The sequence below is a fragment of the Suricata suricatta genome, chromosome 16 (genome assembly GCF_006229205.1).
Source record: "Suricata suricatta isolate VVHF042 chromosome 16, meerkat_22Aug2017_6uvM2_HiC, whole genome shotgun sequence".
NCBI lineage: Eukaryota > Metazoa > Chordata > Mammalia > Carnivora > Herpestidae > Suricata > Suricata suricatta.
The window spans coordinates 9,676,431-9,703,230 of NC_043715.1; the positions used below are offsets into that span (position 1 = coordinate 9,676,431).

The window sequence follows — 26,800 nt, forward strand, 5'->3', positions numbered from 1 at the left end:
TCTGGTTCTTGGTTTGCCTTTCCTTTTCTTTTCTTCCATGATTGTTATGATTGTTTGTTTGGTTTCTTAATTCTACATATGAGTGAGATCATATGGTGTTTGTCTTTCTCTGACTGACTCATTTTGCTTAGCATAATATCTCTAGCTCCATCCATGTTGTTGCAAATGGCAAGATACCATTCTTTTTTTATGACTGAGTAGTATTCCATTGCATATATACCACATTAAAATGGTTTTTTTTTTTAAACATTTTTTCATTCTTAAGAGACAGAGAGAGATAGAGCATGAGCAAGGAAGGAGCAGAGAGAGAGAGGGGGACACAGAATCCGAAGCAGGCTCCAGGCTCTGAGCTGTCAGCACAGAGCCTTATGCGGGGCTTGAACTCACTGACCGTGAGATCATGACCTGAGCCAAAGTTGGATGCCCAACCGACTGAGCCACTCAGTACCCCTATACCACATCTTCTTTATACATTTATGTACCGATGCACACTGGGGCTGCTTCCATAGTTGGTCAGCCCCCAATTCTTTACAAACATTATCTCTGTTAATCATCACAAGTGCCCCCATTTTTACAGGTTAGAAGGTTAAACAGAATTACCTAAAGATGAGCTAGGAAGAGGCAGAGAATATTTAAACCCAGATCTGCCTCCTTCTAAAAGGCCAAGTTCCTAACCATGGTACATGACTGTCTTCCTCTTCCACGCTGGCCTCTATGATTGCCTAACTCCGTTCAGTGCAGGTGAAGTGGAGCAGGAAATGAATCCTGGGCAGTTGAAGGTAGGGGCTTAGCTGCCCTCCCTCTCTTGCTGGCTGCGTGATCTTCATTCAGCAAGTTTGAGGAGCCTTCTCAGCTGTTTTTCCCGGCTTCTACAGAACGAGGAATTGCTATAGACCTTTTGAGATCTTTTCTGTGGAACAGTTTCTGAGTTGAAGAAATAACACATGGGCTTCTCTTTCACTTCATTGAAACTGAGTCATCCAAATGAAGGTTATTTGTAAAAATCTCAGACAGTTGTAAGCGAAGAAAGGTTTAAATATACCTCGTGAAGATGACCAGGAACAGCATGGCTGTCATATGGCACTTTAACGGTTTTTGTAAGTGCTTTTAAGATAATGATTTAAGAAGTCTTCAGGGACTTGATCTAGCACAACGACTGCTGAGTGTTCAGGTAGTTGCCCCAAAACGTTTTGAAAGAGCAAAACAATCTCATTCTGGCGCCGTGACGCTTCCCGTTCCTGTTGAATCCATTTTAGCGTGTGCTCACACGAGGACCGGATAAAATCTGCTGAAGCAAATCCAGGGGTGTTTTATAGCATTCCTGTGCTTCCTAAAGAGACGAGGAATTTTAATCACATAAATTTATTAACCTGGAGCCTTCTTTCATGTTACGTGTTTGCATTGAGCTTTTGTAGGAGATGATCCATAGTTGGGTTTTGGCCTTGGGAGAAAACTACAGAAAGGTGGGAACGAGAAGGAGTGATCGCTTTGTGCCTGGAAGGAGCTGGTTAAGACGTTGTCGGTAATTTTTAGTTTGGTTTATGCACCGCTTTTCTTTATATTGCCTTCTGGTTTTTGCAGTCTGCTTACCAAGATCTTAAAGAGTCTGCCATTAGATCATAATTATTTATGTTCCAATGGGATTCCCTGCCCTGGAAATTCATTTCCCATTGTGCTTGGCGGGAGAGGAGGAGGCCACCTACAAAGTTGAAAAGCGATTATGCAGATGAAAACAAGGGAAGTTTTGTTCACGGTTTAGGATCAACTAGAATAAAACATAGGCGAGTCAGACCATAATCGGAATACGAGCCCAGTGGCTGACACAGCTAGATGGGAGGACATGGTGGGGGGGGGGGCTTTCTGCTCTTTCTCTTCTGTGTCCCGGTCTCCGTGACAGCAGGTGGATGACACCCTGTACAAAGCTGAGTGTGTTCAGAAATGGGAGAGCTGGGGAGTAGGTCGGGTCTACCTCGGAAGAGCTTCAATGCCCGTGGCGGGGGGGTCGTTCGTGAGGGTAACGCACAGACACAAATCTACGTGAATAAGAACGTGTTAGGTGCACTTACAAATGTCCCTAACACAGGCGAGATGATGAGTGTCAAGAGGATGCCTTCATCACTCTTTAAGAAAGTTGCCAGAATGTAAAACTTGGATCTCAGAGGGCAAGTAAGTTTTATCTGACATGGAGGCTTCCGTCGCTGAGCAGTGGTAATGCCTACCCAAGGCCTATACTGAGGAAAGAAAGAAAAGAAAGGGGAATCCCTGGTCGATGGGCTCTGCCTGCCATGGACACAAGAAGGGACATGCCATGTCGTATACCACATTGTTTCTATTCTTGTCATAGACTGTAGGCACCACATAGCTAGTGACAATGTCCGTCTCGCTTGTCCCTCCTTCTATTCTTACTGTGACTAAGAGTGAGCTCTAGTGCTAAAGTGCTTTGATTTTATTTTTAGGCCTCAGTATGGCGGCAAGTTCTGTCCAGGTTCTAGCCGTATGTACCAGCTGTGCAATATCAACCCTTGCAACGAAACTAGCTTGGATTTCCGAGCCCAGCAGTGTGCGGAATATAACAGCAAACCCTTCCGGGGATGGTTCTACCAGTGGAAGCCCTACACAAAGGTGGAAGGTAACTTGGTCTCTCTAAACCGCCCCCCAGGATGTCTCTCTGTGACGGTAATGTGAATGAACACACAGGAGAAATCGCCGCCTCTTCAGAAGAGTTTCACTCTTTCCATCATCCCGCAGACCCGTCCTGGCCCAGGTTTTCATTCACTTCCGTGAATTTTGTTTATTTTTTCCGTACTTTTTTCTTCACAAGACACCCCTTGTCCCCCACATCTGCAAGCCAAAGGGTTCATGTATTTGGAATATACTTAGGTTTCTAAACTTACCTTTGACATGTCAGCAGTTAAGTCCCCCAGGGATGTTAATTGAAATTGGTATGAATTGTCCAGACCAAAAACTCATGAAACCATATATGCCCCATGGAGACAACATATTCAGCAACTGACATGCTGAGTGATTGCACACTTGGGAAGGCCTATTTGCAGGGTATCACACACACACACACACACACACACACACACACACAGCCATGAACTTAAAATTGCTTATATTCTGGGTTCTGGTTCAGAGAGTTCTTAGTACGTACTACTTAAAGTTATGGCTTGTATTTTACTTTTTTCATTAAATTGTTTTTATTTTACCTAAGTATCAAAACATTTATTTTCATTACACAAATTTAATGCATTCTCTATTACCCTCACAGACTACGGTGTCACCGTTCTGGTAATTTGCTTTCTGTTATTCCCATTCACTTGCTTTATCAAAACTCAGCCATCCTCCCTTGAGAAAAGGTGACTGTGAACCCCCAGGGCACCCGTGCAGAGTGGGGGAACACTGAGTTTAGTGACAGTTCACGGGGCGTGAACCAGAGGGATAGGGTGTGGCAAACGTCATTGAACCTTAATAATAGCAGTAGAGAAGCCAGCAGAGTTAGAGATAACACACAGCATGTAACAAAGCAAAGGAGAGAGAAGTGGCACTTTGCTTGGCACCAGCTCAAGCGCTGCAGGACACTTACATGGTCCCGGATCATGACCGTTTGTCCAAAAGCACAGGTGGAGACAGACGTGAAAATTCAGAACTCTGTATCTCAGGAGGAAGCAGTTAGCAATCTATACACATTTGTTAAAAATAGAAACTCAGCATTTATGGTTATTTCCAGTGTTGTAAATTGCACTAAGAGATGTGTACAGCATTTATTAATGAGTTTTAAACAGTTTTTGAAAGTTATACTCAATGGTACACTTCTTTCTTATTTTATGGAACAAACGCGCGCTTGCAAAGTTGGCTTGTCTGAGGGCCATTTCATTCTCTTGGCCTTCCGTGATAAAGCTGGGAACACATTCATTTGGAAAAGAATTCTCTGATAGCATAATTTGGAAACTTGCCCAGGGAAAGAAAAAAATGTAAGGAGTTACTTACAGAAATTCAGAGATCATAACTAGAAGGGGATTTAGATGTATTTGAAATTGCTATAGAGGACAGGATGAACTCAAGGGCTAAGAACTTTCTAGACCAAGTGCCTCCCGATGAAGGCCCCCCTGTGCCAGCCTGCCTAGAATATCCTTCCTTCATGACATCCTCGGAATCCTTAACCTGCTGGATTCTTCATAGCTCTTATCTGTGCGTGAGTTTATAATCACTTACTTCTTCATAGCTCTTATCTGTGCGTGAGTTTATAATCACTTACTTCTTCATAGCTCTTATCTGTGCGTGAGTTTATAGTACATAATCACTTACTCATTAGGTTTCTCGCTGCAAGAGTTGAAGTTCTGTGGAAGGAAGCCTTGGTCCATTTTGAGCGTGCTTCTGTCTCCAGCGTCTGAGAACAGCGCTCGGCACATACTTGTAACTTTCAGGATGAATGAGTGAAGACATAAATGTCAACTGTCCATGGATGTATCTCCCTTTATGAGGAGTAGGCTCTCCTTCACTGGAGCCGTCCTACCAGGGACAGAGCAGTCACCGAGGAGGAAGGGCTCTGCACGCAGGTGCCCAGGGACACTTAGGGAGAATGCATTCACGTGCTCTCAAGTCCAGCATTTGAGGATTTATTTTCTCTTGGTTGCATACTCCCATAGTTCCCTGTTTCTCACGGAGGGCTCTTCCCCCCAGACTCTCTTGTCCTTCCTTTCACTTCCCCTTCTGTTCTTTGCTTTGTCTTCTCAGATATTCCTTAGTCTCCCCCACAGTGCACCTTTCGTTCAAATTCGGCGTTTATGGACTGTGTTTATTATCACCCTTTACATAGGTTCTGTGTTGAGTACATGAGCAGAAAGTTAACCAGATAGTTTGTTTGAACACTTACTTGTTTTCAGAGAGATTCAGAACCCCAAACAGGCCCCACACTGAGAGCGTGGAGCCTGATTCGGGGATTGAACTGATGGACTGTGAGATCATGACCTGAGCTGAAATCAAGAGTTGGATGCTTAACTCATTGAGCCACCCAGGTGCCCCAAACAAATAAATGTAACCTGTGAAATATTTTTTGGTTTCAAAGCTTTTCACTAATTTAATTGCAGGCTTAGTAAGGGGGGAGCAGGCCACTCACTCACCAGATGTTTAGTGAGCATTTATTGCGTGGCGGCCCTTCTGCCGGGGGCAGGGGGGCCAACGCTGAGTTGGACCGAGACCCAGCCTGGAGATCTCACTTCCCCGCACAGGAGACAGAAAGCATAAGGCCGTTTTGTCTCTCCCTCTTCTCGTGCTGATATTTACTTGGAATCAGGAAAGACCAACCGTTATTTAAAGGTCTCGTGTGACCATTCAGCAGTTGGGGAAGAACAAGGAAAAACTCTCAGTAAATGCAGGTAGCCTTTGTCTTACGGTCGTGAGATTTTTTTCCCTTGCTGTGTTTCCATTAGACCAGTTCAGAAACTTGCCTAGGAGTTGAGGGAAGGGGGTGACAGAACTTTCTAGAGCTTGTTAATTCCTGGGCATGATGGAGAAAAGAAAGGGTGTAGGTATGTCACCCATAATCTCCTATGCAAAAATTAGGAGGTATTTAATAAGGCTATCAAAAGATAGTTCTAGGGGCGTCTGGGTGGCTCAGTCAGTTCAGCATCCAACTCTTGGTTTTGGCTCAGGTCATGATCTCACAGTGTGTGAGATCAAGCCCCTCAGTGCGCTCTGTGCTGACAGGATGGAGCCTGCTTGGGATTCTCTCTCTCTCTCTCTCTCTCTCTCTCTCTCTCTCTCTCTCTGCCTCTCCCCAGCCTGTGTGCACACACATGCTGTCTCTCTCACTCCCTCTCAAAATACATGAAGAAACTTAAAAATAATAAATTTCTAGGGAGAGGAGAAACTTCTGGTCACACATCTGCATGTTTGGATCATAAAAATCTAACTTCTTTTGCACTGAAGTTTCGACTCTGTTCCTGAGAGGCTCTGTGAAGCCCAGCTCTCTGCAGACTGTTGACATATTTGTTTGCAGCTGTTGTCAGGACCGTTGTGTAGTGCCACCCACGCACGGTCGCCTGTGAGAAATGTCATCGGGCATTGTTGGCCAAGAAGAACGATTTGTATTTGGAAAATTGGCGTAACTCCTTTCTGATAACAAGAGCTCTACAGAAATACAGTAAATTTTTTCTTTTTTGCCTGTGATACCAGAAACTTCTCAGGCACCTTATGGTCAATAAGAGCTGCATGTTTTTGGCCTTTAGGTTGAGTTCGTTACCTCTTCCTTTTTATGACATGATTATTCTCTGTATGTTTTATAAACATGAACCATCTGCCTTTTTATTTTGGCTCCCCAAAGTGCCTAAACTTTTTTCTCTTAACTGGATAAATATCAAAAGCAATCCATGTCTTAAGTTAAGGTCAGCAAACTATAGCCTGTGGGACAAATCTGACCTGTTGCTGTTTTTTTCTTTTAAGTAAAGTTTTATTGGAACACAGAAACACTCCGCCATTTTTATACTGTCAATAGCAGACTCCAAGTCCTGGGAAGCCTGAAATATTTGCTAACCAACAAGAGTAGCGGTACAACCCGCCAACCATGGGTATTGTGGCTCTTACTAAGGATGAGAAAAGTAATATTGTTGTGTGTTAAAGCAGTTTTACGTGAATCGTAAATGGGATTGGGTTTTTAAAAGCCACGTGTACATGGATTTATGCACACACACCCACACCCACTCACACAACTGTAACATTTCCCATTTCAGTCATGATCACTTTTTAAATAAATGTAATCCACCCTCTTGGTCATCATGTCCTTTTCCTATGGTGTCCTCCTGATCACATCCTGTCCTGATCTCTTTGCTTCTAGAGGCAGATCGATGTAAACTGTACTGCAAGGCCGAGAACTTTGAATTTTTTTTCGCAATGTCCGGCAAGGTGAAAGACGGAACTCCTTGCTCTCCAAACAAGCGCGACGTTTGCATTGATGGGATCTGTGAAGTAAGAGAACAGTTCTGCATTGGGATATGTGGTCATGCTTGAGTTTCCTCCTGTCAGACGTGTGCCGTGAGGAGTGGTACTAGAGATTCTGCGTCTGGAGAAAAGGCAGCACAGGGAGAAGGGCAGTGTTGGCAAATCGGAACTGAGGACTGTCTCCAGTGTCCCCACTTACTTTCTTCAGGACCCTGTCAGACGTTCTTAATTCCTTCCTCTTTGCTCTGTCCCCTCATGTATGCCATGGAGATGACGAATACCCTACTATGCACAGTAGTTGCAAAAATTAAATAAGAATATAAATATTAGTAGTAAACTTGCAGCATGTTTGCTACGTACATTCGTTACGTGGTTAGAGCCCCACAGATGTGTTGTGAAATAGCACTACTATTTACTGCCGATTACTCTTTTTTATTAATTTTTTAACATTTATTTATTATTGAGAGACAGAGTATGAGCAGGGGAGGGGCAGAGAGAGGGGGAGACACAGAATCTGAAGCAGGTTTCAGGCTCTGAGCTGTCAGCACAGAGCCCAATGTGGGGCTTGAACTCATAGATCGTGAGATCATGACCTGAGCCAAAGTTGAACACCTAACCTACTGAGCCACCCAGGCGCCCCAGTTAGTCTTCCTTTTAATTCCATTGTGAGGGGCGCCTGGGTGGCTCAGTCGGTTAAGCCTCTGACTTCGGCTCAGGTCAGATCTCACATTTGTGGGTTCAAGCCCCACATCAGGCTCTGTGTACACAGCTAGCTCAGAGCCTGGAGCCTGCTTCCGGTTCTGTGTCTCCTTCTCTCTCTGTCCCTCCCCCTCTCATGCTCTGCCTCTCTCTGTATCAAAAAAATAAATAAATAAAAACATAAAAAAAATTAAAAGAAATAATTCCATTGTGAGCCCTTGTGTTTGTGTGTGGTGGGGGGGGGCGTAGTTTGGGGGGATTGAGTGGGAGGCAGGGGTCATGCTGATGCTCAGCATGGTCATGTTTCACCAGCAGAGCTCACTTGCCATTAGTAGCATCAGTGACTTTTTATCCCAGTTTTCCAGACGAAGAGCCTTAGCAAGCTTTCGCTGAGTTCTAGAACTTCCCTAGTCCCACCTCCAGTCAAACCTGAGACTCTGCTTTTAGTCCCAAAGCTATCCTAGCTTTCTAATTTTCTAAAGAAAAAAATGCAGGGACCCACGTATGTGCCTCTTGGTTATTCTTACCTATCGGCTTTTCTGATGCTTGATTTTCTCACTTTATTTATTGATTTTTGTCACAGCCGGTGGGATGTGATCATGAACTGGGCTCCAAAGCTGTTTTGGACGCGTGTGGTGTTTGCAAAGGGGATAATTCAACCTGCAAGTTCTACAAAGGCCTGTACCTCACCCAGCACAAGGCAAATGGTAAGAGATGTCTGTAGTTTTCGTTGCTCTGGCTTTGCCGCTCAGCAGGTTTGCATCAGGCTGGGTGCCGTGGAGCCATTGATCAGCTGCCTGACATAGAGAGGACGATGGCTTGGACACCTGGCAAGGGCAGCGGAGGATGGGTGATTTCTCAGGGTGAGGGGTTCTGCCAACACGTCCGACCCAGAGATGTGTCACACAGATGCCTTTGTCCTCGGCAGTCCGCCCCATGTTCAACACGCCTCTGTTAATCAAGGGATTCATTTTGAACCTTACGATTCAGGGTGTGACTCCTGATCCGCACTCAGAATGTAACACATATACTTGAAGCAATTCTCTAAATGAATCTTGAATAAATTGAAATCCAGAGCCCTGTGTCCCGAACATCACTACTGAGGTGCATGGCTCTGAGATTCTTCCAGATAGATGAAAAATAAAAGGCGTTTTTGGTGGCCTTGGTGGTTCTGGAAGGGAGACGAGCGTACCTCCTGTCCACACATGCACATGCTTGGGGAAGGAACATACACTTTGTCTCTGGTGTTCCTTCCCCTGGGAAAGTGATGTCTTCGATCGCTGGCCCTTTGCAGAGCAGGAAGGAACATCCGCTGGTGATGCACGGCCCCGCTGTGGAAGAGTGGCCATCACCACGTGTCTGACCGTCAGGAGCCCCAGCATCCAGTGTGGCAAACAGCGGTGTTTCTGTTCCTCCCGTTTAGAGTACCATCCTGTAGTCACCGTGCCAGCGGGGGCCCGGAGCATCGAGGTCCAGGAGCTGCAGCCCTCCGCTAGCTACCTTGCGGTCAGAAGCCTCAGTCAGAAGTATTACCTCACGGGGGGCTGGAGCACCGACTGGCCTGGGGAGTTCTCCTTCGCGGGGACCGTGTTCGAATACCAGCGGGCCTTCAGCCACCCAGAGCGTCTGTATGCGCCAGGACCCACCAACGAGACGCTGGTCTTTGAAGTAAGCCCCTTCTGTTTGTTCGGTTCTTGGTGCATCTTGCCGTGTGGAGAGCGGCGGCCCCGCTCTGAGCTAGCTCGAAGACCGACCCCTCTCGTTCGATCTGTTACCCACTGAGCCAACTGGCAAAGTGCCAAGAGGAACAGACAGCAGCTCCGTATTTTGGTGAAGAGGGTGGGTGTCTGACGGGTCTCCGAGAGAATGCACTGATTTTCGCTCTAAATGCCGGCTTCTCAGCCTTGCACTTGACCACCATGAATGTTAAGGAATATAGTAGGCATGTGCTTTAGATAATTCCGTGTTGTCTGTATCTGTTGTTTGGATAATCCCCTGCCCCCATTCACCCCATCGGTCCGCTGGCCTAGGAAGTGGACTAATCGAGTGGAAAGAACTCTTGCTTGAATGCCAAGAAAGTTGTTTTATAACTATTTTTAATGTTTGTTTTTGAGATAGCGTTCAGAGGAGGGGCAGAGAGAGAGAGAGAGAGGGAGACACCAAATCCCAAGCAGGCTCCAGGCTCTGAGCTGTCAGCACAGAGCCTGACACAGGGCTTGAACTCACAAACTGTGAGATCATGACCTGAGCGGAAGTCGGACACTTAACCAACTGAGCTATCCAGGTGGCCCTGCCAAGAAAGTTTTAATCAGAGCAAACCACCATACTTTGGTGGGCTATTGTGTCCTTAGACATAAGAGAAGAACAATGAATAGATAACAGTCAGCCAGTGTGTTTGCAGGTGATTTCTTATAAACATAGAGATTTGGGGGCACCTGTGTGGCTCAGTCGGTTAAACTTCTGACTCTTGATTTCAGCTCAGATCATGATCTCATGGTTCTGTGCGTTCAAGTCCTGTGTCCAGCTCTGCACCAACAGCGCACAACCTGCTAGGGATTCTCTGTCTCCCTCCCTCTCTGCCTCTTTCCATTGCTCTCACTCTCGCTCACTCTCTCAAAAACAAACAAACAAACAAACCTTATAAACAGAGATTTGGACGTCTCTCAAGAGCAGGAAACTTCTGGCCCCGGCAGATGCTTGAGCTTGCACCTTGGTTCTAGATGGTGACCGTGATTATTAATTCATTTAAATTTCTATTACCCGTCATTTACAATACTCGGTCCTGTCACCTCTGTGTGGTGGGAGGTCCCTCAGAGATCTCACACCACCCACTTGGAGAGAAGCTGTAGTTAGGAAATACTCTTTGAACCCTCTCAACTCTGTGATTTCAGAGATGAGAGCAGGAAGTCCGCCTCAAACTGGACTAAAGTTAGCGTGGTTGAGAGCTCAGCAATGAGCCAGTCCCTGAAATGACACTTTGATTGACCCTAACGCATAGGAATGGAATTCTGATTCAAGACTTGTGCATATTTTTTCAAACCTTTTTTGTTTGTTTGCGTTAGATGTTCTGCATTCTGTTTCTTTTCCATCAAGCATCCGAGCAGGAAACTTCTTTTCCATCTCTTCAGGAAAGTTCAGTTTTCTTTAGAGAGGTGTACTTAGCTTGCAAGGTATCAGTTTTAGAGCAACAGCGCTTCATTAGTTTTGCCAAGAGGCCTTTGATCCATCTCTGAGCAAATGTACCCAAACCAAGTTCTTTGGCCACAGAACAACCCAGTCCGGAAGTGGGGCAAGGTGCCTCCCAGGGCTCCTGCCTCGGGCGATCAGAACAAAGCGCAAATCACTCCCGGTGAGAAATGGGTTTTTTACTGCCTCCTGACAAGCAGCCATTTTTTGTCGCTGTTTTTCTCTCCGGTTTTGTGCATCAACACAGAGCTTTTCTAGTAGGTTTTCACAGTTCCACCCGTGACTTAAGGTTTGCTGTCACACACAGATGATCGGCAGAATGACCACAGCAAAGAGTAAGGCAGGAAAATGATGGGAAGAGCAAAGCAGAATGAGAGATCCTTCCTGCTTTCGTCTCTGGAACCTGAAATACCCCTGCCCCCCCCCATCACCCGGGCACTGTCTGTGTTGATCGAATTGAGCAGACAATTGACACATTGTCCTTGAACATGAGAGCAGCTAAGAATTTGTATTTATGCTTTTTCTTCATTTAAACCTGGTTCCTTCTCTTGTTCATCCAGATTTTGTGGCCCAGACTAAAACTAAATCTTCGAGGCGGGGGTTATTCAGTAGGTCCTAAATGTTTCCTGAGGGGTAGGAGCTAGCTTTGAGAAACAGAGGGCGGGCCTTAGTTAGTGAGGGAGTTCTGCAAAATTGGCCAGGTCCAGCATCTGTCTCCTTGCAAACACAGACACCTCCTTGAAAATAGGTCAAAATGTAAGGAGAACTATTGGCTAGATCTGAACAAAATTATAAAAACATACAAGTCTTCCCTGGGGTCAACTGGATACGTAGAGTATTTTTTAAAATAATTTCCTACTATGATAGAAATAGAGTAAGAACTATAATAACATCTCTATTAAGACAAGGTTGTGATTTTGCCGCAATGGCTTAGGATCCCATTTGCTTAGCTGATGCATGGAGTCTTGCTTTATGGACTCATTCTACTTGTAGGTTGAATGAAAGCTTAAATTAACATCTTAGGAAGTGGCCTGTCTGGAGACAAATCTAGCGGGAAATTTAGATGATGAATTAGACCTGCCTTGCATGTATTTTTAAAGGAGTTAGGGTTTCATTCAAAATTTCAACTATGTTAGGAGCTAAAAAGAAAAAACAAGAAAAGGTAAAGTCTAGTCACCTAGTATTATATCTGTTTTATCTTTTCAATGAATTTGGGTTAATGACTTTAATAATTAAATTATACTTTCTCACTCTCAGGAGGAGATCATCAAATTTCTGTTCAGTTTTTATCACATGCTCATACCTTTCCAAAATCAGGAGAACACAGTGATTTTTAAAATTTAAGTCACACGCAGCAGTAACATACATTTTCCAAAATTGACACTATAAATCAATATCCAATAATCCATGACTGTATCCTTTAAAGGAAGTTAAGTTCACGGGCCTTCCAATACAGCTATGGATTGAACCAAAATGAATGCTTTGGGAACCAAAAATCTGTTCACTCCAATATAAAAACGTTCAACGTGTTTTAACAATCCTGTGGGATGCTGGAATCAAAGGGTGGGAACTGCTAAAACGAAAAACACTGTTGCATCCATCTTAGAAAGTCTAAGTCGGTGAAAGAAAGCACTTTCTCTCCCGGCCTTTTAAAATTACTGAATGTTCACTAAGTTCTTCCTGTAGCGTGAAGTTCAGGAGAAAGGCCTGTTTGTGGAAATGGACGGAGACCGCGTTAGGGGGGTAATGTTCGTCTCCTTCATATATGTATTCGTCAGACCCTCCTGGTATCTGAGCTTGTTCCCAGCTCCCTCCACCGTGGTGGGTATTGGTCTAAATACTTCCAAAGCACTTTTCCTCTGTTCATTTCCACATCTGTTCATTTCCATGTCAGATAAAAAGAAAATGAAGCAACATTTAATGGGTGCCCATTCGATGCCCAGTCCTATAGGAGATACGGAGATACCCAAATGGCAGAGACGTAAATTATGTTGCTAAAACATGGTCTGTAAAGCATGTATGTAAAACACACCGTCTGTAAAGAGTGAGTTTTGTACGTAGTCACCGTTCTTGTTGGAAGCAACTCGGTTTAGACCAGGGAACATCTGTATACATAGTTGGTTCCGCCGCCCCATGTCGTTTTGCATGAGTCACTTAAACTGTGTGGGGCCTAATGAGATCCCCAGGCTCTCTTCCACTGTATCCTGCAGCAGCTCAAACCTCATAGTGGCAGAAAGAGGGCTTGCTTATTTTTTGTAGCCTCTCAAAATGGCATCATATCTGGGACATCGTAGCTGCTCAAAAAAAATGTTTATGGAATAAATGACGTCCAGTGATAAACTATTCATTTGCTTAAAAAGAAGAGTGTTCTCTCCAAGTTGAGATGTCCTACACAGGAGAGATAAATAAGACAAGTGATCAGACGGTAGCTACACGTATAGACGTGTTGGGTCGCTATGTTGTACACCTGAAATAAACTCACAGCAAGTGGCAGCTCTATATTCCAATAATAGTCATACAGGTGAAAGGTGAGCTGCTCGGAGCAAAGTCCGGAGTGACAGGCCGAGAGGCCAGGCTTCTCCCTCCCCCATGTCAGCTCTTCTGCCCCAAACCACGGTCGGAATCCAAAGTTCTCTGCGGTACACGTTTTACAAACCGCTGGATCTCATCATCTCTTAGGACTAGTCTTAAAACTATACAGTTTAAAGTTAAGTATCGTGAATAGTGTTTAAAGCATTGAAATTTGATCTCCTAAATTGCCTTTAGAGGGGGGATCAGTATGCTCTTTTAAATGCTTGCCTTTCCCGGAGCGAATGATTCACACCTAAGAAGTTGCTGACCAGCTCACAGCACATTTAGCTGAACTTGGGAGGGGGCCACGTGCCCTCGCTGGGTGGTGGACTTGCCAGAGCTTTTCGCTTCTTTCTGGGCATTGCCCAGCGCAAGGCAAGGGTAATGCAATCCTGGAAATAACTGACTGCTGTCAGTTAACCTCAAGAAATAAGTGCATGGCCTGACACCAAATAAAAATGTCTTCTGCATCTGGTTAGTTTTACATGTCAAAACCTTCTAGAATGTCTTCATAGGGAAGCTCAGTTTCAACTAAATGGAAAACAGACCTTCACTTCTATCACTGAGTCACCCGATTTTAAAACGCAGTCTCTGGTACAAACATTCACTCTCCTTGGAACCTCCAGTCTACATGTTTCAACTTTGGCAACAGGTGGATGTCAGTTTAACCAGAGCCGCCCCTGTTGATTTCCTAGGTGGCCAAGGGAAATTCCTAAGGATAATCAAGGATTTATACGATTGTCTTGGGCCTTAAATTTTTAAGGCATTATTTAAGCCCATCAATCAAGTCTTTATTTTGAAGTGCATACGTACATATCCATGTAAATGACTTGAAGAAAAGGAGCTAATTTTCACGAGCCTGTATTATGTTTCTGCCTGGCCCAGGGAAAAACTACTCAGACACGCACACACACACCCCAGCACCAAAAGAAATCAATATTGATTTGGCAATCGTACGCTTCCTGAGATCACTACAGACACAGTTAATATAAACTAGATAATTTCCATGTATTTCTGTTAGTCAGCTTTTTCCCCACAACATAAGCCTGGCATAAAGTCTAAAGAATTTCTCATTGAACTGGTGCGCTCATTAGTCATCTGAAGGATTGAAAAGTCAGTTGATTTTTTAAGTCTTGAGGATACTATGTATGGACCCCACCATGGTATGTTGATTTGATTGGCTTTGGGAACACGGGAAAAGCAAATTGTGCGTTACTTCTATACCCTCCCAGCTAGAGTGCTGTGTGTGTGTGTGTGTGTGTGTGTGTGTGTGTGTGTGCATGCACGCGTGCATGTGTTGTATCAGGAATTACATTTTGAACTGGCAGAAATGGGAAAGTAGAACATCAGAGTTGAAATGTACACAGCCTTTGTTAAAAATAGTCATTTAATCTGAAGGACACAGACATATGTCAGGCTGTTTGAGTAAAGCTGAAAACTTAAGGTTTTTCCATGTTGAGATCAAGATATAGGTAATTTAAGGTCACTGACTTTGTTCTTTGTTTAAGCACGGTGCAGAAGGCCTGTTTGGTGTTCAGTTTTAAGAGGCCTTGGCAATGAGAATTAAAAACAAGGGTGCCTGGGTGGCTCTGTAGGCTAAGTGTCTGACTCTTGATCTCACTTCAGGTCATGATCTCGGGGTCATGAGTTCACGCCCCACATTGGGCTTTGCACTGGATGTGAAGCCTACTTAAAAAAAAAAAAAGAGTTAAAAGCAAAAAAATTATTTTTTTCATGATAAGATGCCCCTTAGAGATGACACAGTCTATAGAAGTGACTGAAGGTGAGCTTTTTCTTGCTCCCCTCTCCTCCTCCTCTCCTTCCCTTCTCCTCTTTCTTCCTCCTCTACTTCTTGCTCTTCTACTTCCTCTCTGTCTCCCTCCTTGTCTCTTTCTCCAGCTCTCTGTCTCTGTGTCGCTGTGTCTCCCCCCACCCCCCACACACAACGACAACCAAGTCCTATTCTTTATCAAGCTGCCTGGCAGTTGGAGGGAAGATGCCGAAATTCATCAGGAGTGTTTCATTATAAAGTAACTTCCTCTCAGTCTGGTAAACAGTGATTCAGGATGACATGATCACACAGGTTGCTATTTGAAGACTGAAATATGATCCCCTTGGTCTCTACAGCATTCATCCCTTTTTTAAAAAGTCTTAGAAGCTCTCTTTCATGTTGCGGACTTCTTCCATGTTAAGTGGCACAAGGGGGTGTTTAACTCTTTGGAAGCCCATTGCATCTAATAGTGTGATCTTGCCACCGACCACAGTAGCAGCCTTTGGAATGGCAGTAAGTGAGAAACAGGTTAACCACAGGCCAGTTTCAGGGCAGAAGAAGACATCTAAGGAAAATTACTATAATAAACAGCTTCCTCCACACCTTGGCAAGAGGAGATGATGGGGCATCGAGGGCAGGTGGACGACACAGCGGCGTGGGAGCCCCGCCGGGGGAGTATTCCCTTCTTACCCAGCTCCTTCCTTTGGACCCACCATCCGGATTCCCGCCACGGGAAAGGGGCCGGCGTGAGTAAAGTTGGGTCTTGAGAAAGAATCAGCGTCCGGGAGAGGAGATGAGCCAAGCAGCATGGACTGAGTGAAGACACAAAACACAAAGAAGCAAAGAAGTAATGGAGAATTAATTCAGAACAGATGATACAAACCTCAGACTCCAGAGGACGATTCAGAGGTCCTTCTGTGATGCCACATCATTTGTCTAAAGTTTGCCATTTGCTATTTGAAGTGTGGACCTCCCGTTAATTCATGGCAAATACTTGCGTGACAGGTTGGAGAACACTATTTATTTCTCTTCATTAAACTCCGAGGAAGGCTGGCAGGTTGAATGAGCAGTGTAGCCGAGGCTCCGTGGGCCCGCCCACACCTTTGAAGCTGCCTACTAGATGCTTTTCCCGCCCCCATCAGGGCCTTGGCGTTACTGCCTCTTGTCAGAGGCAACTCACATCATAGCAGTGACAATATCTGGTCATTTTCTTCCAGCTTCGAAGCAGACAGGAAGACAAACACAGCTGGCTGAGCCTGGACATCCAACGGCTTTCAAAAATCATAGGACCTTACGGAAACGTGAATCCACTCCACACAAGCTGTCCCTTCTCTGAGCATCACTCAGCACAGAATGTGTGGTGCGAGTCTTAGTCTATCAGGAAGGGCCCGTCTACAAAGCATATTGTATTTCAGTTGTTAAAACAGCAGGTTCTGGGGCGCCCGGGTGGCTCAGTCGGTTGAGCGTCGGCTTCGGCTCAGCTCATGATCTCACGGTTCGTGAGTTCAAACCCCACGTCGGGCTCTGTGCTGACAGCTAGCTCAGAGCCTGGAGTCTGTCTTCAGATTCTGTGTCTACCTTTCTCTCTGACTCTCCCCTGCTCAAGCTGTCTCTCTCTCTCTCTCAAAAATAAATTTAAAAAACATTTAAAAAACTAGCAGGTTCAGTGAAACATGTAAATAAACACAGGGGAAAGTCAATTGAAGAGATTCACAATCATGTATGCTTATACCAGACATGAGCGCATTCAACAAATCCAAGTTCCAGGTTGGAACCCAAAGCACAATGGAAATACTATAGCCTGCTGTTGAATCCCAGTGCTAAAATATTGCCAGTGACTCATACAGGTTTTAGAATTTTATTTATTTTGTTTCTTTTTAACGTTTGTGTATTTTGAGAGGGAGAGGGAGGGGCAGAGCGAGAGAGGGAGACACGAAAACCTGAAGCAGGCTCCAGCTCTGAGCTGTGAACACAGAACCTGATGTGGGGTTTGAACTCACGAACCGTGAGATCATGGCCTGAGCTGAAGTCAGACACTTAACTGAGCCACTGAGGTGCCCCAGTTGTTAGAGTTTTAAAGTAGGGGCCTAGACATTGTGTTCCAGAGCTTGGGAGACAGTGTTGTAAGAGATCAGACGTCAAATTTTGGAGTCAGACACTATCAGAGACTTGAGTCCCAGTGTTGGCACTTAACTAGCTGGGGACCGTGTCGTTGGTTTAGTCATCCGTAGTGCCAGGGTAGGACTAGTGCTCAGACTCCTCGTGATACTGTGACCAACTTGAGATGAGCTGATGCATGTGCCACACCTGGGCACACAGTAACTACCCTAAGCATTGCCGTTCATATTTTTAAAGCAATCAAACACATTTGGAAGACAAGAAACTAGCTTTCTGGCTTGCATTAATTAAAAAGCCAGTCTGAAGCCTGTTTATAACTTTCTGATTTACATGGGAGAATGAAGACAACTTTTTTTTCGCCTTAATTCAGAAAGAAAAAGCCTTCTGTGACCAAAAAAAATGCAAAAGTGGTAGAAGGCGTTTATCATTTTAACATTAAAAATTAAAAGTGGGAGCAAAAAAAAGAAAGAAAAAGCTGCTTCCCCAAGATTACTCAATGTGTCCTTTGTTTTAACTCTGCGTGCCTGCAGCAGAAAGCGAACCCCCCTCCTGCCCAGGGCAGTTGGTAGAGTCCAGCCTGTCTGTGGTTTTCCAACTTAAGAAGCTGTAAATTTTATAACTCCGCACCCCGCGGTCAGAGCTGCTGAATGTTGTGTCTGAAGTCAGGTGGTTCGTGTGTTCAAGGTAGACATTAAGCAGTTCTCCTGCGGACCTGGAAGCACTTAGGGAGGTTGCTCGCCAGCTGTAAATTAGAGACCCGGTGCCAGTTGGCTGGAAAATTCTCTGGACCACGTCCAGTTAAGTAGACTGAATCGCTGGCGGTCTTTCTAAATGTGTGCGTTGAACAGCTTGCCTACAGTCTGCCGTGCAGTGTGGGGCGGCTCGGAAACAGCGGAATTGTGATCTTGGGCCCGGGGTAGGGGGCCGAGGGCAGGGGCATCCCGGGACCCGGCGGGCTTCTGCGTTCTCCGGCGGTGCTGAGAAGTTACTGACTCCCTGCTTTTGACAAGATCACTGTGAATGGCTTAAAATAGGTGTGAGTGGCGGGAATTATCATTTTCAAATTACCCCTTGTCCCAGGCGTGTCCCTGAGTTATCACGTCCCTGCTTCTGCAGGTTCAGGGGCAGGGGGATGGGGATGGGGCGGCAGGTGGGCGGACTGTCTGCGGTCAAAGGGAAGGCCAAGGTCGTACTGAGCACGTAGGTGCTAGCGCCCCTGAACAGAAGTTGTAGTCTCCACATAGGAAGGGCGGGTGACGTCATTGTTAGACCACAGGGCCATTTAGAAATTGGAAAATCTAAAATTGTGTCTTAAAATTGATACAAGTGACAGTTAAGGTCAGGGGCAAAGCTGCCCTCATGGACATGGGAGCTGCCAGGTCCACACAGTCTGTGCTCAGAATGATTTCCTGTTCAGTTTAAGATCCGCTACCACCACCTTCAAATTCTTGATAATTCTCAGCGAGGGGCCTTGCATTTTCATTCGGCACTGGGCCCCACAATTTATTAGCCATTCTTTAGGGTAGGATTGATTTTTTTTTTCTTTAAACAATGTCATGTCTTTTTGAGAACAGGGTAAGGAGGGGCCAAAGAGATTCTGTCAGGTAGGCAGACAAGCTGTTTCCACAGGACTATTTGCTGGCAACAAACAGTGAGTGAGAAGATGACAGTCTCATAGTCTGCTCTTGGTCTGTTTTCTCCTCCATGCAGGATAAAGAGAAGGGCAGAGGACACCTTAATTGTCATTGAGAAGCAAATAATGTGTTATAATTGGCAAATACTCATCTTTCATATACTTGGCCTTAGTGTCTGTTTAAATCATCACTGTCTTTCAGAGGCCTTTATGAGTTCATGTGAAACTCTTAGATCAGCTTTCTGGTGGTTTCTACAAATCTTGTCTTTTAGCCTATGTGACTTGACAGCTACATAGACCTTATAGTCAAGCCTTAAGTCACTTGATTTTTTTAAAGTTGAGAATCTTTTATTCACTTATGCATTCACTAAATATATTCAATAAACAAAATATAAGTGATAGATCCAACATGGAATATATTATATGGATATATTCTTATAATCTTGTGAATATTTACAGTAAATTGTTATTTTTCTTCTTGTTTTGGCTGGATAAGTAAACTTCTTATTGCTTTGATAATATGAAATGGATTAGTTGCCTTCTTGGGATCAAACCTTTTGTTTGCTGCTGTTTTTGCCTTTAGTTCAAGAATTTTACTCTTCAAGTTAATACTTATTCTTCTCAATCTATTCCAAACAAAATAAAAAAGGAGGGGAAATTTCCAAATTCATTCTATGAAGCCAGCATTAGCTTGGTACCAAACCAGATAAAGACCCCACCACAGAGAGAGCGAGAGCGAGAGCGAGAGAGAGAGAGGGAGAGCGAGAGAGGGAGAGAGAGAGAACTACAGGCCAAATCTCTGATGGGTGTATGCAAAAACCCTTGGTAAAATACTAGCTAACCAAATCCATTAATACATTTCAAATATCATTCACCTCAATCAAGTGGGATTTATTCCCAGGATGCAAGGATGCTTTAATTTTCGCAAATCAATGTGATACATCACAGTAATAAAAGAGTAGTAATCCTATGAACATTTCAACAGACATAAAAAAAAAAAGCATTCAACAAAGTACCATATCCATTCATATAAAAATCCTCAAAAAAGTTAGTTTAGAGGAAACATACCTCAAAATACTAAAGGTCATATGTGAGAAACCCCTAGCTAACATCATCCTCAAGAGGAGAAACTGAGAATGTCCCCCTGAAGGTCAGGAACAAGACAGGGATGTCCAATTTTATCACTTTTTTCCAACATAGTCCTGGAAGTCCTAGCCGCAGCATTCACACAACAAAAAGAAATAAGAGGCATCCAGATCAGGGGCACGTGGGTGGCTCATTCAGTTAAGTCCAACTCTTGATTTTGGCTCAGGTTATAATCTCATGGTTCATGGGATCAAGCCCCAGATTGCTGTAAGCATGGAGCCTGGTTGGATTCTCTCTCTCTCTCTCTCTCTTTCTCTTTCTCTCTCTCTCTTTCTGCCTTTCCTCAATGTGTGTTCACATGCTCTCTCTCCCTCTCTCAGAAATAAACATTAAAAAAATAGGCATCCAAATCAGCAAGAAAGAAGTAACATTTTCCTTATTCATAGATGACATGATACTATACATAGAAAATCCTAAAGATTTCCCCCCAGAACTGCTGGAACCGATACAGAATCAATGTACAAAAATTTGTTGCTTTTCTACACACCAATAAGGAAGTGACAGAAAGAGAAATGAAGGCATCAGTTCCATTTATAATTGGACTAAAAATAATAAGATAAGGAATAAACCTAACCAGAGAGGTAAAAGAAATTCAAGATGACACAAAGAAATGGAAAAACATTCCATGCCCAAGGACTGGAAGAACAAATATTGTTAAAGTGTCAGTACTACCCAAAGCAATCTACACATTTAATGTAATCCCTCTCAAAATACCAACAGCATTTTTTTCACAGAGCTAGGACAGCAATCCTAAAACTTGTATGGAACCACTAAAAACCCTGAACAACCACAGCAGTCTTGAAACAGAAACAGAAAGCTGGAAGCATCACAATCCTGGATTTCAAGCTATACTACAAAGCTGTAGCAGTCAAACTGTATGGTACTGGCACAAAAAAAGACACATAGAGGGGTGCCTGCATCGCTCAGTTGGTTTAGCATCCAACTTCAGCTGAGGTCATGGTATCACGGTTCGTGAGTTCAAACCCGGTATTGAGTTTTGCAATGACAGCTCAGACCTTGCTTCGGATTCTGTCTCTAAACATTAAAAAAACATAGACATACAGCTCAATGGAACAGAATAGAAAACCCAGAAACGAGCCCACAGTTATATCATCAATCTTCAACAAAGCAGAAAGAATATCCAAGGGGAAAATGACAGTCTCTTCAGCAAATGGTGTTGGAAAAACTGGATAGCAACATGCAGAAGAATGAAATAAATACATTCAAAATGGATGAAAGATCTAACTGTAAAACCTGAAACCATAAAAATCCTAGAAAAGAACACAGACAGTAACTTCTTAGGCATTAGCCATAGCCACTTCCTCCTAGATATGTCTCCTGAAGCAAGAAAAACAAAAGCAAAAATAAACTAGTGGGCCTACATCTAAATGAAAAGCATCTGCACAGCAAAGGAAGAATCAACAAAACTAAATGGCCATCTACTGAACAGGAGATATTTGCAAATGACATATCCACTAAAGGGTTAGTATCTAACCCTTTATAAGGAACTAATAAAACTCAACCCTTCAAAACCAAATAATCCAATTTATAAAATGGACAGAAGACATGAATAGACATTTTCCAAAGAAGACATCCAGATGGCCAACATACACATGGAAAGATGATTAACACACTCATCATCAGGAAAATACAAATCAAAACTACAGTGAGATATCACCTTACCCTTGTCAAAATGACTGAAATCAATAACACAAGGATCAAGAGGTGTTGGTGAGGATGCAGAGAAAGGCGAACCCTCTTGCACTGTTGGTGGGAATGCAAATTGACGCAGTCACTGTGGAAAACAGCATGGAGGTACCTCAAAGGGTTAACAGTAAATCTACCTGATGAGCCAACAATTGCACTACTATTTACCCAAAGAATACAAAAATAATAATTCAAAGTGTTACATGCACCCTGATGTTCATAGCAGTGTTATCTAGAATAGCCAAATTATGGAAAAGCCCGTGTCCATTGGCTGATGAATGGATAAAGAAGATGTTAATGTATACAATGGAATATTACTCAGCCATTGAAAAGAATGAAATCTTGCCATTTGCAATGACATGGACGGGACTAGAGAGTAGTATGCTAAATGAAAGAACTCCGAGAAAGACAAATACCATATGGTTTCACTCATATGTGGAATTTAAGAAACAAATGAGCAAGGTGGGCGGGGAGAGACAAACCAAGAAACAGATTCGTAACTGTAGAGAACAAACTGATGGTTCTCAGGGTGGAGGTGGGTAGGGAATGGGTTAAACAGGTGATGGGGATTAAGGAGTGCACTTGTGATGAGTACTGGGTGATGCATGGAAGTGTTGAGTCGCTATATGGTACATCTGAGACGAACATTATACTGTATGTTAGTGAGCCGGAATTTAAATAAAAACTATCAAAATGTTTTAAGAATCTTACTCTTCATAGGATCCTTACATAATTTTGTTTAAGTTGTGAGGGATGGCAGGTAGACACCTCAATATAAGAGTGTGCCTCTTTGTGGGGGAATATAAATCCTCCAAGAAAACTTAAATCCTCTTTGTTGTTTTGTGGCTTCTTTGGTCATATCATCCCCAAGATACTTGATTAATTAAATGACAGCAACAGACCTTCTTTAGGTAGTCATGTGATCCGCCCCCACCCCAATTTTCATAACAGCATTTAATTTTCCTTTGCAGGTCCTAAGACCCTTTGTTTTTCATCTCTTAAGTCACTGTCAGTAAATTATTTTTATAACAATAAAAGGGTGTGGCCTTATCTCCTCTACTGGAGAATATTGCTTCTCCCTATCCCTAGAGCGCCACAGCCACGGAAATCAGAAGAGATGATGATGATAGTTCAGAACAGCAAAGCAACAGTAGTGATAGACAAAGTGAGACATGGTCAGATTGGAGGTACACTGGACATAAGGATAACGCCACTTCCTGGTTGATTAAATGCAGGGGGTGAGAAAGAGGAGCTTGGGTGCTTTTAAGTTATTTTGGCCTCAGCAATTGGAAGAAATGGTTGCCATTTCATCAAGTTGAGAAGAGTGGGGTACAGGGAGGAGAATCAAGAGTTCAATATTGTATATTGATATGCCTCGTAAACATTCAAGGAGAGATGCTCCATGGGCAGCTGAATGTGTGAGTGTGGACATCAGAGGCTGGCTGTCCTCTCCAGCTCTGCTGTCCAATAGGGCCGCCACTATCCACACGTGGTTATGTAAGTTTGGATTTAAGCTAAATGAAAGGTTTATTTAGTTACAGAAGGATGCTAGTGCTCTGTAGCCATGTGTGGCTGGGACTACCATATGGGGCAACCCAGGATTATACTACACTAGCATCATTGCAGAATGCTCCCTTGGAAAGTATGGTGAAGAGTTATAAATTTGGGAGTGGTCGGCATGTCAATTGTACTTAAAATCAGAGCCCTGGATGAAATCATCCATAGCAATGAGCCTAGATAAACAAGAGGTCAAGAGGTTGGAGGTCACTTTGATAATGAACAGTTAGGAGATAAGATGGATTCAGCAAAGGAGACTAGGAATGAAGAACTGAGAGAGTGGGTTTCTGGTGGCAACACAAGGAGGAAGTGATCGACTGTGTCTAGTGCTGGTGATTGAGTAAGAAGAGGCCCTTCAACTATTGGATATGGCAGGGTGCCCGTGAAAGATTCAGAAAGATCATGGGAGAATGAGAAAGGACTCATGAAGGGATTTTTGCTATAAACGGAATCAGTGAAATGGGACATGAGCTGGAGAGATACATGGAGATAGGATCATTTTTTTTTTTTAAGATGAGAGAGGAAATAGCATGCTTGGATGCTGGTTGGAATGATCTAGTAGGGAAATTTAAGTAAGGTACAAGAGAAGGGGTCCCCTATGGTGGTGGCGTCCTTATGTAGATGTGGGAAGATGGAACCCAGAGCATAGTGGAGAACTGGGACCAACATAGGAGCTAGGGTCAGGGAGGGTAAGAGGAGAGACGGAGGGTGTGAGTACAGATGCAGAAACAGGTTTGATAGGGAGATTGTGTAAATTCTCTTCCTGTTGGTGGCATTGATTTTCTTCTTGTTGGCAGTGTTGATAATTCTCTATGGGTAGCTTTACCGGAGGCTGAAGGAAACTTACATCTTGGTTGGTTTTCTTTGTTTAATAGTAATAATACTTCGATGTGCTTAATTTTTTTATTTTCTTAAGCACATCTTGCTGTTCGCAGCAACATTTTAAAATGTTTTGCATGAAACCACAAGCCATGTATGGCTTAGGTTCTAGAGTCTAAAAGGTGAAAGTAGGATATATTTTCCATGCCCACTGAATGTGTTAAACCATTCTTACTTAAACCACCACCAGAACACACGTCTTTGAAACTCAAAAGGCAAGAACTAATATTTTTAAAAATTTTCTTTGCATTTCCACTGGAATCCTCTCTGCTCTATCGCGGTAGAAGTCAGGATCTAGTTTGGGGAGAATGGGGTGGTGTTAGGATGTGGAAATAAGTGAGTGGGTTTCTTTCTCTATCATGCTTAACACCTGAGTGTGTCCCCCTTACACCTGCATGTGATTCAACTCCATGTATTGTAAAATAAATCATCCAGCCTCGGGAGACCCACAGCTCACTATAATTCTTACACACTCCACATGTATTTTACTGTCACACATGTACAAGGGCACTGAATTACTTTCTCCTGATGAAATCTCTGTACAAAGAGATTTCGCATTAAGAGGGCACAAAGAAAATGGAAACCCAAAGTGTTACATGTGAGATACTACTTTAATTAAGGAGAAATTGACTTGAAATTTCAATAAGCACTAACCTTATTTTCTAAATGTAAAACTTTCCCCCAAATTCTAGGGTGATTGAGAACAAAACTCTAAATTTTTAATGTTTATTTAATAGCACATGAAGGCCATTAACAGAAACATGGCAAAAATCTCAAATGAGGAAAGCATACTATGTATACAAAATGCAAGAAATGTTATAACGTAATCAAACACACGAGTCCAAGAACAGCTATGTGACCTAGCTATAAAAAGAAGAAAGAGACTAGAGAGATCTCCAGAAGTAAGACTTCTAGGACCTTGATTTTGAGGCTTTCGTTGGTGACTAATGAGAATTTGGCATTTGTCCATTTTAATGGTATTACCTATTGTGTTTTGTTTTTGTTTGGGGTGGAGCAAGGGGAACAAAGACCCTTAGCATTCGAGTTGTTTCTGGGAGGCACCGAGATTCATGGGGCTGTACAGCAAAGGATGTTCGCACCATGCATCTTGAGAGTGAGCCGTAGTCCCCTGGAGATGTGTAAGCGACCAGCCAACTGGAAACCACTGCGTGGAATCCCGAGCAGTGGTCTGGTGTGATGGAGGTCCTTGAGCAGTTGCCACCCACCCAACTCTAATTAAAGTGGGATCCCACCAGACAGAGAGGGGGCCAGGGCTTCCTATTTTTAACTGGAAATCTGCTTTGCTTTTGGGCATGAATGCCCAGTCCTCGCGGTAAAGAATTTTCCACAAGACTCATGGGGCGGGAGAGAAGCAGCTATTTATACTCATGTTTGAGATTAAAAGAAACGGGGAAACAGTATTAAAAGAGGGCATCAGGACGGGAGACAAATCTTGTTTGCCCTTGCCTAAAACAAGATGAGAGATGGCAATATTTAGGCACATTTTCCTGGTGGTCCTACATCTATTTTATGCTCATTGCCTAGTCACCTGTGTGATCTGGCACAGGTTCTTTCTTGTCAGTTGTTTCCTATGAAAAAATGCAGCGATGTTAGAGAGTTGTTACAGGCATGTTTGAAGATAATGCATAGAAAGTGCCCAGCAGAGCGCCCGACGTGTGGGAAATGCCAGTAAATGATCTCTAAAAGCGGTCATACCTTTTACAGTAGATTTATCCTAAAACCCTGTCCTTCTTAAAAAGTTTTATACTATTTGTTTCCGGTGTACAGTATAGTGATTCAACACTTCACACATCACCTGGTACCCTTCACAACAACTGCTCCCCATTTTCCTATTCCATAATCCCCATCACTTACTTCCCCCATTTCTCCCACCCATTCTTCTCTGGTAACCCTCAGTTTGTTCTCTATAGTTAAGAGTCTGATTCTTGGTTTGCCCCTCCCTTTTTTCCCCTTTGCTCATTAGTTTTGTTTCTTAAAGTCCACATATGAGTGAAATCATAATGGATTTGTCTTTCTTTGACTTCTGTCACTTAGCGTAATACTCTCTGGCTCCACCAATGAATGTCACTGCAAATGGCAAATTTTCATTCTTTTCTATGGCCGAGTAATATTCCATTGTATGTCTATATATCAGCTCTTCTTTGTCCATTCATGAGTCGGTAGACACTTGGACTCATTTCATAATTTGGCTATTGTAGGTAATGCTGCGATAAACATTAGGGTGCATGTATCCCTTCAAATTAGTATTTTGTGTTCTTTGAGTAAATATCTAATAGTGTGATTGCTGGATGTTCAAGTAGTTCTATTGTTAATTTTTTGAGGAACCTCCATACTGTTTTCCAAAGTAACGGCACCAGTTTGCATTCCCACCAACAGTACAAGGTTCTCCTCTCTCCACATCCTCGCTAACACCTGTTGTTTCTTGTGTTGTTGATTTTAGCTGCACACAGGTTTAAGATGATACCTCTGTAGTTTTGATTTGCATTTCCCTGAGGATCGCTGATGCTGAGCATCTTTTCACCTATCCTAGGTCCTTGTCCTTTTGAGAGTAAATCCATTCCAGTATATATATT

General features: G+C 43.5%; 1 protein-coding gene across 1 annotated transcript in view; it reads left to right on the top strand.

Moving 5' to 3' along the window:
* The window catches only part of ADAMTS18 (ADAM metallopeptidase with thrombospondin type 1 motif 18), a 136,741-nt gene that overhangs the window by 86,996 nt on the left and 22,945 nt on the right, over nucleotides 1–26,800 (top strand). The window contains exons 13-16 of the mRNA XM_029924217.1: nucleotides 2,457–2,629; nucleotides 6,836–6,966; nucleotides 8,222–8,345; nucleotides 9,062–9,306. Coding sequence (XP_029780077.1) covers nucleotides 2,457–2,629; nucleotides 6,836–6,966; nucleotides 8,222–8,345; nucleotides 9,062–9,306 — 673 coding nt within the window. The remainder of the gene's footprint in view (nucleotides 1–2,456; nucleotides 2,630–6,835; nucleotides 6,967–8,221; nucleotides 8,346–9,061; nucleotides 9,307–26,800) is intronic.